The sequence below is a fragment of the Hyperoodon ampullatus genome, assembly GCF_949752795.1.
Source record: "Hyperoodon ampullatus genome assembly, chromosome: 5".
Classification (NCBI taxonomy): Eukaryota; Metazoa; Chordata; class Mammalia; order Artiodactyla; family Ziphiidae; genus Hyperoodon; species Hyperoodon ampullatus.
Genome location: NC_136918.1, coordinates 17,068,638 through 17,081,787, shown reverse-complemented (window position 1 = coordinate 17,081,787; position 13,150 = coordinate 17,068,638). Strand labels below are relative to the sequence as shown.

The 13,150-nt window shown below is 49.7% G+C and overlaps 1 protein-coding gene across 2 annotated transcripts in view; it reads right to left on the bottom strand.

The window, feature by feature from the left end:
- MED12L (mediator complex subunit 12L) overlaps nucleotides 1–11,952 on the bottom strand; it is a gene marked incomplete at its 5' end in the record, with an annotated part of 320,500 nt that extends 308,548 nt beyond the window's left edge. For both annotated transcript variants that reach the window (XM_079705501.1, XM_079705502.1), the window contains one exon: nucleotides 11,854–11,952. In XM_079705501.1, the coding sequence (XP_079561627.1) occupies nucleotides 11,854–11,952 (99 nt within the window). The remainder of the gene's footprint in view (nucleotides 1–11,853) is intronic.
- Nucleotides 11,953–13,150: the final 1,198 nt, after the last annotated feature.

Here is a 13,150-nt window from a genome sequence, read left to right as displayed (position 1 = left end):
CCCAGAAGCATCTCAAATTGAAAGTATTACAAAAAAAAAAATGGGGCTTCCCTGGTGGCGCAGTGGGTGAGAGTCCGCCTGCCGATGCAGGGGACACGGGTTCGTGCCCCGGTCCGGGAAGATCCCACATGCCGCGGAGCGCCTGGGCCCGTGAGCCATGGCCGCTGAGCCTGCGCGTCCGGAGCCTGTGCTCCGCAACGGGAGAGGCCACGACAGTGAGAGGCCCGCGTACCGCAAAAAAAAAAAAAAAAAAGGAAAAAAAAAAAAAAATGAATTCATTCTCTCCACTCCCCTCCCCTACCTTCCCACCCTTGGGAAAAAAAAAAACAGTTCACAAGTTCTTTCGTTCCCTATGGCATGTTAGTTTGAGGACCACTATCAATCATCTACCTACCCAACTGTGTAAGCCAGTGTTCTCCATTTCAAAGACCTCTGAGGTTCCCAAGAACTTTCCAGCTACATATCCGTGAGACCAAATTTTCTTCATATCCTTCTGTCGAAACAACATACGACAATAGACTAAATGGAGACCTAGACGTGAGAATCCAGACATTAAGGAGATCAGCTCTGCAGAAATGTAAAGCAATGCCACTCCTTCCACCATTTCTTTTTGATTTGGAAAAATAGTTCTTGTTCGTAAAAAACATGTGAAACGTGAAATTGGTTTATTATTGTTTTGAAATGAATTAATACATATTTCTAAAATTTCTCAGGTCTAATTTCTAATGTGGTAAATACTGAGATATAACTTACATGAAAGCTCTATGGCATCCCAAATAAGGTTTATTATAAAGGGGTCCTAAGATCAGAAAGTTTGGGAGCCACTGGCCTGAGCTAAAAACGTGGGTAGAGCCTTGTACGCGTTCGGCCCTCTCACCAAACACATCCATTTTGCCAGTTCTGCCGCCCCAACGACCCTTCTCCTAAATTCTCTTCTACTCTTTCTTCCCAAGCTCACGAGGCCAAAAGGACCCACAAGAGACATCCCAATCAAATCCTGGAACCTGTGAGTGTTACTTATTCGGAAAAAGGGTCTTTATATATACACTACTATGCATTAATGTAAAGTAAATAACTAATGAGACCATACTGCATGACACAGGCAACTCTACTCAATGCTCTGTGGTGACCTAAATGGGAAGGAAATCCAAAAAAGGGGGGATTTACGTATACGTATAGCTGATGCACTTTGCTGTACAGCAGAAACTAACACAACACTTTAAAGCAAATATACTCCAAAAAAAAACTGGAAAAAAAAAAAAGGAAAAAGTGTCTTTGCAGATGTAATTAAGTTAAAGATCTTGAGATGAGATCATCCTGTGTTATCCAAGTGGGCCCTAAATCCAATAACAAGTGTCCTTATCAGGCACACCCAGAGAAGAACAGACACACAGAGAAGGCCATGTGAAGACGGAGGCGGAAGTGAGACAGATGTGGTCACAAAGAGGCCAAGGGATGCCCGGAGCCACCGGAGGCTGGATGCAGAAAGGAAACGCTCTCCCCTAGAGCTCCAGAGGAATATAAGGCCACCGACGCTCCCTTCAGACAGCCGGCCTCCAGAGCTGCGAGAGAGAATACATTTCCATTGTTCTAGGCCACCTGATTTGTGGTACCTTGTTGTGGCAGCCACGAAAACCTAATCCACCCCCCCACCCCCAGGCCTGGAACGTGAGGGACCACCGAGCTCGTCAGTCTTTCTGCCTCAGTGTGACCCCCCAGAAGCACCGTCCCTTCAAACTGAGACCCTTAGTCATCTTAAATCTCACTCCCGTAACACCCTTGAACGGCCACCTCGTGGCCTCCACACAGCACACAAAGGACCCCATAACTTGACCTCTCCCTCCCACTCTGACCCGGGTGCCCCCTGCACGCCCCACACCACACCTCACCTCAGGCTCACAGCACAGCCCACGTTCCTCCTGGCCTGTGGCGCTTCACACCACACCCTCAGCCCCCGCCACGGCTTCGCACCCTCCAAGTCCAAGGCTCAAAATCTCCTCCTCTACCAGGTCCTGTCAAAAAGCGGATCACTGCCGCTTGTCTCCACAGCACTTTGTACATTCCCCTCGAATAACACGTGAAACACTGTATCCCGTATTTACAGGCCTGTCGCTCCCTCCAGACCAGGGTTTCTCAACCTGGGAACCACTGACGTTTGAGTCCAGATAAGCCTTTGTTGTGAGGACTGTCTGAGGTACTGGAGGGTGTTAGTGATGTCCCCTGACTTCTGCCTACCAGATGCCAGTAGCAGTTAACACACGCACGCAGGCACGCACACACATGCACCCACACACACACAGGCACCCATAACTGGAACAACCCAAAATGTCTTCACACACTGCCAGTGTCCACAGGGGGTCACCCCAGATGAAAACCGCGGCTCTGTATTGAAACCTTTGGGGGCCCAGGACCATATCCAATGCGCTCAGCATTTGTTTACACTTTCATTCGTAAGAGACGTTTTGAGTCCGAGGTTTGGTCCAGGCACTGTGCTCAAAGCCAGAGACAGAGGAGGAAATACAAGTCTTAGGCCCTGTCCTCAATAGTGACTGAATGACAGAATCCGTTTGGCATGCATACATATAGTCATGCTTCCTTCGGAACATGGAAAATAAAACCCAGGGGCTGAAATTTTTCTCCTCTTCTCATGCCCGAGCATTTCATAACTAAGGGGGATCCCTTTGTATACAGAATGCCATGTATAAGTGTCACTCCCTGGAAGTGGGCAACTGGTACAGCTTGTGTGTTTGTATCTCCAAGAGAGCTACCCATAAATAAAGGAGACTCTCAACCAAGAAAATGAAAACTAGACAGGCTCAATCCCCAACACAGCCCACAAAGGCCAGTGCCAGAGCTATCTGCACCAGAGGTCATGGACAGGGCTGAGAACCTTCCACCAAAAAACAGGATGACAAGAGTGCCCGAGCTTCCAGAGTATTCTTCCCTCTGCCCAGGAGACACCACACAAGGTTCTGGCAAGCTCTGAGAAGATCAAATAAATGGCTAGCTGAACAGTCCCCAGCTCTCACAGAGGCACTGGGTGCCCTAAAATGCAGAGTAGTTCTCATTGCCAGGGCAACACAAGGGTGTTTACCAGAAGCGGAGGCTGTGTACAGAGGGGAGGCCAAGTAAAGCTGCAAGAACAAATCAGGGCACACAAGTGCTTGGCCAAGATCTGCCTTAACGAGTCACTTTAACTTCTCTGGGACTCAACTTCCACTTGTATTGAATGAGGAAAGTGAGAGCAACCTATCTCTAAGCTCCCTTCTAGCTCTAAACACATCTGGTTTCCCCCCAGAATGGTACAGACCCACAGAATCTCCCTCTCCAAACAAAACTCAATAGGGATCTCCCTCCCTTCCCACCAAAACTCTTTCTGCCAGAAATGGAAACAATAAATAAAGGAGCCGTCTCCACATCCCCTCAGCTTCTGATAGGCACTCTGCAGAATTAAGCACCGGACAGACAAGATGCAGGTGATCTTTGTCTCTTGCTGTACTCATGAAGCCAGAGACTAGGAGAGTTCTGGGAATGTATATTCTCTGGGAAAAAAGGCTCATGCTGTGACGGTTTGAGGGGGACAAAATATAATTGGGAAGTACCATGACAACCTTAGAATGCTTTCAGACACCAGAAATTGACAACTGGTCCAACAATGGTTTAAACCATGTGGACACCTCTTGTTTACTTAACAAGAAGTCCAAGGAGAGGTGGTCACGGTCAGTTCAGTAGCTTAACAATTTCATAAAGCCACTGAATCACCTCCACTCTTCATCCATAGGCTCCCTGCCTCACGGTAACAAGACAGGTGGCCTAGCTCCAACCATCATATCCTCTTATTAATTTTCCAAAGATAGGAAGCTAAGGAGCTATCAGGGCATTAAGAGAAGGCACTCTCTCCCTTGCCTGTACTTTTTTCAGCAAGGAAAAATATTCTTCTCCAAAAAGTCACAAAGCAGATTTCTATTAAATCTCTTTAGCCAGAATTCAGTTATACGCTCACCCCAAGCTGCAAGAGAGGCTAAGAAAGTGGGGATCCGGCTTAAAAAAAATTTTTTTTTTTTTTGGTGGGAAGCAGGTAGGGGAAACAGGGATAAGAATGATGCTAAAGTAGCCAACAAGGCATCTGGCACATACAACCATACCCAGCACCGTGTGGGGAAATGCTTAACAACCAGCTTTCAAAAGGACTAAAACAAAACAAAAACCCCTAATGCGTAGCATTTGCCAATTTCCTTGGTGTAAATACTCCCCCGATGCCAAATTTCAAGTCACCAGCATGATATTAACCAGCTCACAAAATTCCTGAAATTTTAATAATCAGCTGCTACCACTGAATTGAAACCTCAACATTCGGTAAAAAATTAAGTTTACAATGCTCCTTCCACATTCAAAACACTCTAGATGGCTAGGTATTATTCTCTCCAGCTCATAGGTGAGGAAAATGACACAGCACCCCAAATCACACAGCTTAAGTGGCAGGGTTGGAATGCTGACATAACAGCCCTAACCCAACCTCATCACAGCTTTGACAGGTCACAAGTGCCTATACCTACACCCTCAAGATCCCTCTGCCTAAACCTCTCAGCTAAAGGGGCTCTAACTTGGCTTGGAACCAACAACAAAGATGCACTCCAGTAAACCCAATCAAAGTTACCTAATAATTATTAAGTTACTTCCTCCAATGACACTGGTAGTGCACATTTATTGTTACAGTGGAGAATACAGATTAGTACAAGAAAGAAAATAAAAATCACCCCTACACCCATCCTCAAAAGAGAACAACTGTCTACACGTGGGTGATAATCCTTCCAGATTACGTAGACATATATCTTTAAAGTAGAAATCATGCTATTGGGTAACATAATGACACTCTTCTTTTTTTTTTTTTTTTTTTTTTTGCGGTACGCGGGCCTCTCACTGCTGCGGCCTCTCCCTCTGCGGAGCACAGGCTCCGGACGCGCAGGCTCAGCGGCCATGGCTCACGGGCCCAGCTGCTCCGCGGCATGCGGGATCCTCCCGGACCGGGGCACGAACCCGTGTCCCCTGCATCGGCAGGTGGACTCTCAACCACTACGCCACCAGGGAAGCCCAACACTCTTCTTTTGAATGTAAATTTTCCAAAACAGAGAAATAGAGAGGACTGTGTCATGAACTCCCTTGTTGCCATCACCCAACTTCAGAAATCCTCTAAAAACTATGAGAAGTCCAAGCGTTTCCATGTTCCCTTCTCAGACTGGAATGTGTAGGAGGTAGGCGCCTCCCTCCACACTTCCCTTGGATTTCTCTCCTGCCTGGCCTTCCCCACTCAGACTCTGAGGTCAGCCCTTCTCCAGGCTTAGTCCACCAGCTCCTTTCATCACTGCTCAGAGAACACTGGGGAAGGGAACCTGTAATCATGCTCACTCTTATGGATCCCTCTACCTTCTCTAATTCCTGCCTAGTCTGTCAAGAAGCCTCACAGCTGGGGTTCAGAACCTCATTAAAGGAGACACAGAAGGGAGCTGTGGATATTTCAAGCCCAAGGCATGGAATTCTAGTCTGCCATAAACCAGGTACAGCTGACAGAAAACAAGCCTATGCTGGGAACCATGGGTATTAGAACAGAACTTCAGGGGGGACAGGAGCTAAATGCATTTGCACTATACTAACACTTTGAATAGTGTATTTGTCTAAAGACTCCAACACATCAAATAGTGGGGAGCAGGTAGGAATAAGGGGGGGTCTGGCTCACAACGGTCTCTACAGGTAAAGACACAAACTAAAGCAGTGGCTTTCAAAACTTCATGTGTTTGGGAATCACCTAGAAAACGTGTTTAAAATGCAAATTCCTCAACCTCCTTCCCAGAAATTCTGACTCAGCAGGTCTGGGGTGGAGGCGGGCGCATTATGGCGGCATTTTTAAGGAGCATCTTTGACAATGCTGCTGCAGGTGTTGGCAGTCCCTGAGAAATGACAGCCACCTGAGTTCCTCCGCCACAAAGTTTTTGTGGCAACACTCCTGTGAGCAGTGGAACAAGCAGGGCCTCTGACCCAGTGCTTTTTACACTGGTTCTGGCCTAAGAGTCTCGGGAGGAATAAGTTAAATGCACAGAGGCCCCTCCCAAACACTGCTATTCACTGCTATTCAGGGAGGTCTATGATGGGGCCCCGGGACCAGCCAATTCATCTCAATTCATCTCATCTCTGTCTTTTGGTGCCCCAAGCAACTGGTCAACCTGTCCTCTCATCCCGGGCAACTTCATCAACATCCTCCCTCTCAGAGATGGTTAAGAAACAAATTCTCACCACCCCTCCCCCCAACCTCCCTAGCTGTCACTAAAACAAGCATTTAATGCTTTAAGGGTTTTAGATGCTAACAAGAAAACAGGCGTTACCAAAATAAAACAAGCATTGGGACAGTTAAGAGTTATAAATACTCATAACTGCTCGTTAAGAGTTCTGTCTGCATTTTATTCATTTCTTCGAGAACTATTTACTGAGCACCCAGTCTCTTCCCAGGCACTAGGCAGTTCACAACTGTGGACGCCACACACAAGCCCCTGCTGTCCTGCAGCTTACATCCTAGTGTGGAACGAAGACCAGGGAGAGGAGAAGGATCCTAATAAGGGACTTTCTGAAAGTGACAAGCACCACAAACATATGGACACAAAATAATGAACTAACAAGGATAAGAGAAGATGGGTTACAAAAAAGGCCTCCTTGCCAGCTAGTCTCTATAAGTAAATGACAGGAGACATGACCTCGGGGCAGCAAGGGACAAGAACCTGAACACTGAGGAGCTGGGCCTGCTAGGAGAGAGGTGGCCGGTGGTCCCACCACACAGCCAGGAGGCGGCTAAGCAAATCAGGAGGGGGCCAGATCTCCAAGGGACAGGGTCTTGCGGATGTTACAAGTATAAGGAAGCCCCGGGATCATTTAACAAGGGAGGGGTTATACTAAGAGTAGCTGACCTGTACTAAGCACCATTTGCGTGCCAGGCACCATTCAAATCTCATTTTATCTTCCCAGCAACGCCGTGAAGTAGGAACAAATAAGTAGGAACCTCCCCATTCCACAGGTCATATCTGAGTCAAAACAGGCAGTAGGGGGCTTCCTTGGTGGCGCAGTGGTTGAGAGTCCGCCTGCCGATGCAGGGGATGCAGGTTCGTGCCCCGGTCCGGGAAGATCCCACATGCCGCGGAGCGGCTGGGCCCGTGAGCCATGGCCGCTGAGCCTGCACGTCCGGAGCCTGTGCTCCGCAACGGGAGAGGCCACAACAGTGAGAGGCCCGCGTACCGCAAAAAAAACAAAAAACAAAACCAAAAAAACAGGCAGTAAGTGATGGAGCCTGACCGCAAAGCCAGGTGGTCTGGCTACAGGCAGTGGTTGTGGAAGTGACCAAGGGGCAGATGGGCGGGGCCTCGAAGGCCTAATTAGGTAGGGAGTTTGAGTTTTATGCCAAGTGTCACGGAAAGCCATTGGAGGGGGGCTGAGACTTTTTGACTCGTTCCCTTAGATCTAAGAGAGGGGACAACTTCTGGGGAAAGCCCACCGTACCCTGGCTGAGCTGGCTGCTAGACCCAACTACTGCAACTTCGGCCACAGAGATGTCTAACCCTGCCCTGCCTGGGTTGGGAAGAGCTCTCCAGCCCCTGCAGAATTGGATGCCACCTTCTCTCTAGGTTAGTATCTCAAAGTGGGGCCCTGGACCAGAAGCATTAAATCACCAGGATCTTGTTAGAAATGCAAATTATGGGGTCCCACCTCAGCCCTACTGAATCTGAAAAACTCGGCCATCTGTTTTTAACAAGCCCTACAGGTGTGTCTAGTGTGCCACATTATCCCCATGCAGCCATCCCCACCCCCATGCAGCCATCCCCACCCCCATACCCTCCCAAATCACGTTCTACTTGTCCTTGGGCAGCCTCTGCACTGCACACCAAGCCATCCTCCCCTCTGGACCCTACTGGCGGGGTTCTATGGCCCCTCATGCCTAGAAATCTCACTATTGCCCCAACCTACTTTTCTAACTAATTTGATTTCCTAAAAACATTGACTATTCAGCTACTTAGGCCTCTTCTACCCTGGAAGTAAAACTTCTCTTCCTTTCTACTTCTAGAGTTTAATTCTGCTTTCAGCCTTGTAGCCTCCAAAGTAGACAGCAAGGATAATTTCTGCCTTAACCTAGACTTTCCCTAACACCCCTCAGTCACCAGATTTCTCTTTATTCATTCATTCCCACTCTCATTTATAAATTCCTACAAGTATCCATGCCCTCAGCATCCTAGGAACTAACTGCACTAGGTGCCGGCTACTTCAGGGGTTCCTAAACAGCTCTCATCCCTGCCCTCGTTTCTGACCCATTAACGGGGGGCTGGGGGCAACATGCAAATAAATACATAATTACAAATTATCTACTTATACTAGAAAGGCCTCTGAGGAGGCCGCTGGGCTGAGACCTGAATGATGAAGAAGCAGACCTGACGGTAGTTTAAAACAGCAAATATTTGCGTGTTGAATCCATGCCATACTCTGGTCTAAGTGTTTTATGTTTACTATCCATATAATCTTCCAACAGCCCTAAGGAGCAGGTAGTAGTCTCATCCCGACTCTACAAGAGGGGATATTGAGGCACAGGGAGAATAAGGAGTATATGTAAACAGCAGAGCCAGGATTCAAAACCAAGCATGCTGGCTCCAGAGCCTACCTACCCTCCTAACCACAGGATTCGGTGATGAGAGCAGGGTGGAATGGTGCGGGTGGAAAGGCAGACAGGGGTCCAGGCAGGCAGAGTGGCACGTGTAAGAGCCCCGGGGCAGAGAAAAGTCAGACGGAAGCAGAAAGGAAGTGGAAACTGGTGAGCGGTGAGGTGAAACTGGGGAGCGGCAGATGGACTGGAAATATATTTGGGAAATGGATGGGACAAGATGCGCTGACAGGTGTATTATGGGGTGTAAGGGTGAAGGAGGAATCAAGGAGAACTCACAGTTTTCTGGTGCCCTATTTTCAAGGCTTGAGGACAGAGGGTAAAGTATTATAACACAAGATATACTAAAGTCCTGCGGAGCGCTGAGGCACAGCAAGCTCTCAAATGAATAGACTCCATCGATCAAGCAGGTTAAAGCTTCCAGTCCCCCCCACCCCACCCCCACTTCTCTACAGGAGGTCTTCATTCAAGGGTCCCATCCTGTCCCCAGGGAGCTATTTTCCAGAACACTATTAGCCCGGGTTAACAGCAGTAAAAGCTGCAGCTCCAGTAATAAGAATAGCTTTACCAGGAGGAGGGTTTTTCCTCACAAAAATGTAATGCATTTAGAACCAGGGTTCTCAAATTTTTCTAAACAGCACAATGATACTAATTTACAAATGAGAAGTGATGCGGCTTGCCCAAGGCCACACAAATGCAAAGAGGCTGAACCAGAGTCCAAATCCAGGTCTGCCTAACTTGGAAGCTCACACTTCCTCGGTTAAATCAGCATTTCCCACAGTGTGGGACAGGTCTCTCTGATGGAATACACCAGTGGTTTTAGATGAACTTTTTAAAGTTTTAATACTTATGGTCTTGTTTCAATATGAATCATCATATATGTGTGTGTGTAACATTAAATAAATAAAAATTTTAAATGAGATATATACATGATTTGATATGAATTTATATATATATATATATATATATATATATATATATATATATCACATCAAATCCATGACTTCTTGTGTATTACTGCCTAAGAAACAGAAAAAGTTTCCTAAAAGTTAAACATTAGAATAAAAGTACAGGTGATAGAGGGATAGGAGAGAAATCTTGAGGCGACGCATAAATAACTGAAGCTTGTGAAACACTGCTCACCATGGCACCGCCCAAGAACAGCCAACACCTGTTCCATGTTGTATTCAAATCTGGCTACAGCCACACCTAACTCTGACTGCTCCAGAGGGATAAAATGTTGGTTGCCTCTGGGGAAAGGGAATAATACCAGAACAACACAATTTAGCATAAATCATCCTTAGCACAGTACTGGTCTTGACATAAGATACTGTTTTGGTCATCCAACTTCTCTGCCGATTCCCCACACACCTTAAGTCAGGTATGCTCTCCTGGGCCTCGGTTTCACTTTGTCCAAAGGAAGTTACAAAAAGCAGGCTCTAAGGTCACTTCCAGTTTTAGAGTTCCATAAAATGTCATAAAGACCCTAAAATCCAAAAGTATTTTTTTCCAGAATCATAGAGGCCCCAACCCTGAATGAGTGTCGACCTGAGGAATAAATGTTAAATAACCCCACAAGGCATCCCAGGCCCCCATCCCTTAACTGGGGAGAGGCTATCAATTGTGCTGCCCTCTGGAAAGACGTGACAAAAGACATTGATTACAAGATGATAAAGATCACCCAATGTCCCTGTCCCCACCAAAACTTTAAGAATTTTCTGCCACAAATGTTTAAGTTATTAACTTTCTCTACACTTGGTTGTTCGTGTTTGTTATTTCGTCTGTAACAATTAACTTTATTCTGGGTGGCAGTAGCAGGGAGAGAAATGGGTAGGAAGAAATCTGCAAAATCTCATCAAACTCCTATCCTCATATTAAGCCTCGGCTGAGAACCACCTGTAAAACCTTCCAAGCTTCGATGTGAATTACTCCACGGAGGTTCGAACACGTTTAATATGCTAAACCTCTAAAAGGAGTCGTCACTCCTTATCTTTCAGAAACATTATTAACAAAACAGTTTAACCAGAACAAGCATTCTTCCTTTATGATTGAGATAGATACATTCATCAAAAGGGAAGTCTTAAGGACCCTCCTGGCCTTCTTTACAAAGCCCCTTCTGGGATGTCAGTAGGCCTGTAAACTTTTAATAGAAGGTTTTTAGGTTCCCAGAAAGAGAAGTTTTGAAATGTGCTCACTTCATGTTTAGCTGAAGACAACAGTGGATGGGTGGGCTGCAGCTGGCAAACTCAGAAAGCACAGCTGGGTAGCAGGTGATCTTAACAACAACAACAAAAAAAGCAAATCCCTGGGGAAATTGCGTAGCCAGGGGTGATCATTATAACTGGAGAGTTGTTACATAATTACTTGTTAACTACTAACAAACATATACAAGGCTTCAAAATGCCACGGTTACTCCAGCCATCGAAGCGAGTGTATCTAGTGCAAGAGTCAAGGTTCCTCCGATTAATTTCATTCAAAGAAACAAGCAATCCCAGGACCTATTCCCTTCCAAGGTAACCTGACTGCCTTTACATATACAAAACAGCCTCCAGCAATTAAGCCAATCGCCTCTAGGGATGAAAATCAGTTTCCCTTTTCTATTGATTTTTAAAGGGAAGAGGGGAGACAGGAGTACGTTGCAAGAGCTAAATATTCATCACCTGGACAAAAACGACTTCCACTCCAAACTGGAAAATTTGAACAGAAAAGGTCTTCCGCCACCCCACCCACAGCCGCCCCTGCTCGGCTGGCGTAAAACCCAAGACCTGTGTCGGATGCACTGCATTCCAACATTTTTCAAAAAGTTTACGAGGCTTTACCGAAGCGGCGGGGAGAAAAATAAAGCAGGCAAAAGCCGGGGAGAGGGAGCTGGAGGGTTTCCGCAGGGAAGAACCGGGTGAAGCGCCCGGCTGCGCCGTGCAAGGCCCGGCAACGGGGAGGCGACCCGGCAACCGGAGAGCGAGCGCCCCCGTGGCGCGCGGGGACTGACAGCCGCTCGGTCTCCACCGCCGGGGGTCCCCCAGCCCCCCAGCCCGGCCCCCGCCGCCAGTCCCCCTGCCCACCCTTCCCCCGCAGCGCCGGCGATGCCCGCTGGGCCAACTTGGCCCCGGGTCAGCGCTGCGGAGCGCGGCCCCGGTTGCCGGGGAGGCCGCCGGCGCCCTTACCTCCTTCTGCTTGGGGTCCTGCGGGTAGACGTCCGGCGGCCCGAGCCGGGGGCGTTTCAGCGGTCTCTGCTCATAGCTGAGAAGCCCGAAGGCGGCCATGATCTCTCATGTTAACCGGCGAAATGAATGAGAGTTGGAGCTGGAGCAGCCGCCTCTGAGCACCAGGGAGCAGCACTTTGCAGACAGACTCCCTCTCCCCCTCCTCGCTCGTGTGGCGCTGCAGGCAGGAATAAAGCAGGTTGGATGCTGCCGCTGCCCGGCACGCAGACACGCACTGATGGGGGCAGCCTTCGGCGGGCACCCTGCTGCGCTGGAGCCCCGGGACGCACCGCCAACGGAGGGGCTGGAGGTCCGCCTGGGTCCTCCGCGGCGCCTGCCTCCTGTTCCCCACCACCCTGTACCCAGGGGGAGGAGCAGCTGATGGGAACGTGTGACTTTTTTCACCAATGGACCTAAACCCACCCCAGCTGGGCGCAGGATGGGGTGGGGGAGGGGCACGGGGCGGGGGGAAAAAACTTTTCTTGGCGCCCCAGGCAGGTGGCTCGCGTGCTTGCCCTAGGCGAGGGTGGCCCGCCTACCCGAGGAAGAGACTGCGGAGCGGCCCGCCCCCGCCCCCTCTTCTACAGCAGGGACCCTTCCCCCGCCGCCACGCGCCCCGCAGACCCCGCCACCTGGGCGCCGACCCGGTTGGGAAGGAGGGGGACAGGCCTGGAGGGGATGGGGGAGACAGGGATGCGGACGGTGGGGAAGCGGCCGGTGCCTCCTAGACGCCCGCCGGGCTCCGGTGGCGCATCCGCGGCTCCGGTCCCCTCGGCGGCTCCGGGCAGGCGCCGAGGCGCGCTGCTAGCGGTCGCAGCGGGTGGAGGGGGCCGTGCTCACGGTGGCTCGGGGCCGGTTTAACCCTTTGCTGCCCCTCCAGGGGCTGGGGAAGTGGGGGTGGTGAGGAGGGTTGGCAGCGAGTGCCGACGGGGGTAGCTAGCCCGCGGGCATCTCGGGCTCCTCCAACCCCCCGCCACCGCCGGCCGCGCTCCTTCCACCTCCCCCCGCCCCCAACAGTTTACCTGTTGGTCCCCGGCTAGTGGTCAGGGGCCGCCAGCCGCGGCGGCACTTTGGCGGCCGCAGCCTCCACGATTCGGGTTGGGATGGGGGGGCGGGGGGAGGCGACTGGATTTGATCTGATTTGTAAGGTATCAGTTTCGGCCGGGCGAGCTCCGGGGACGCCGCGAAGTTTGCCACTGTCTGGGGGCGGCGGGCGACGCCGGCTCGCCGCCGCCGGCGTTCTCGCCCCCAAGGCCGG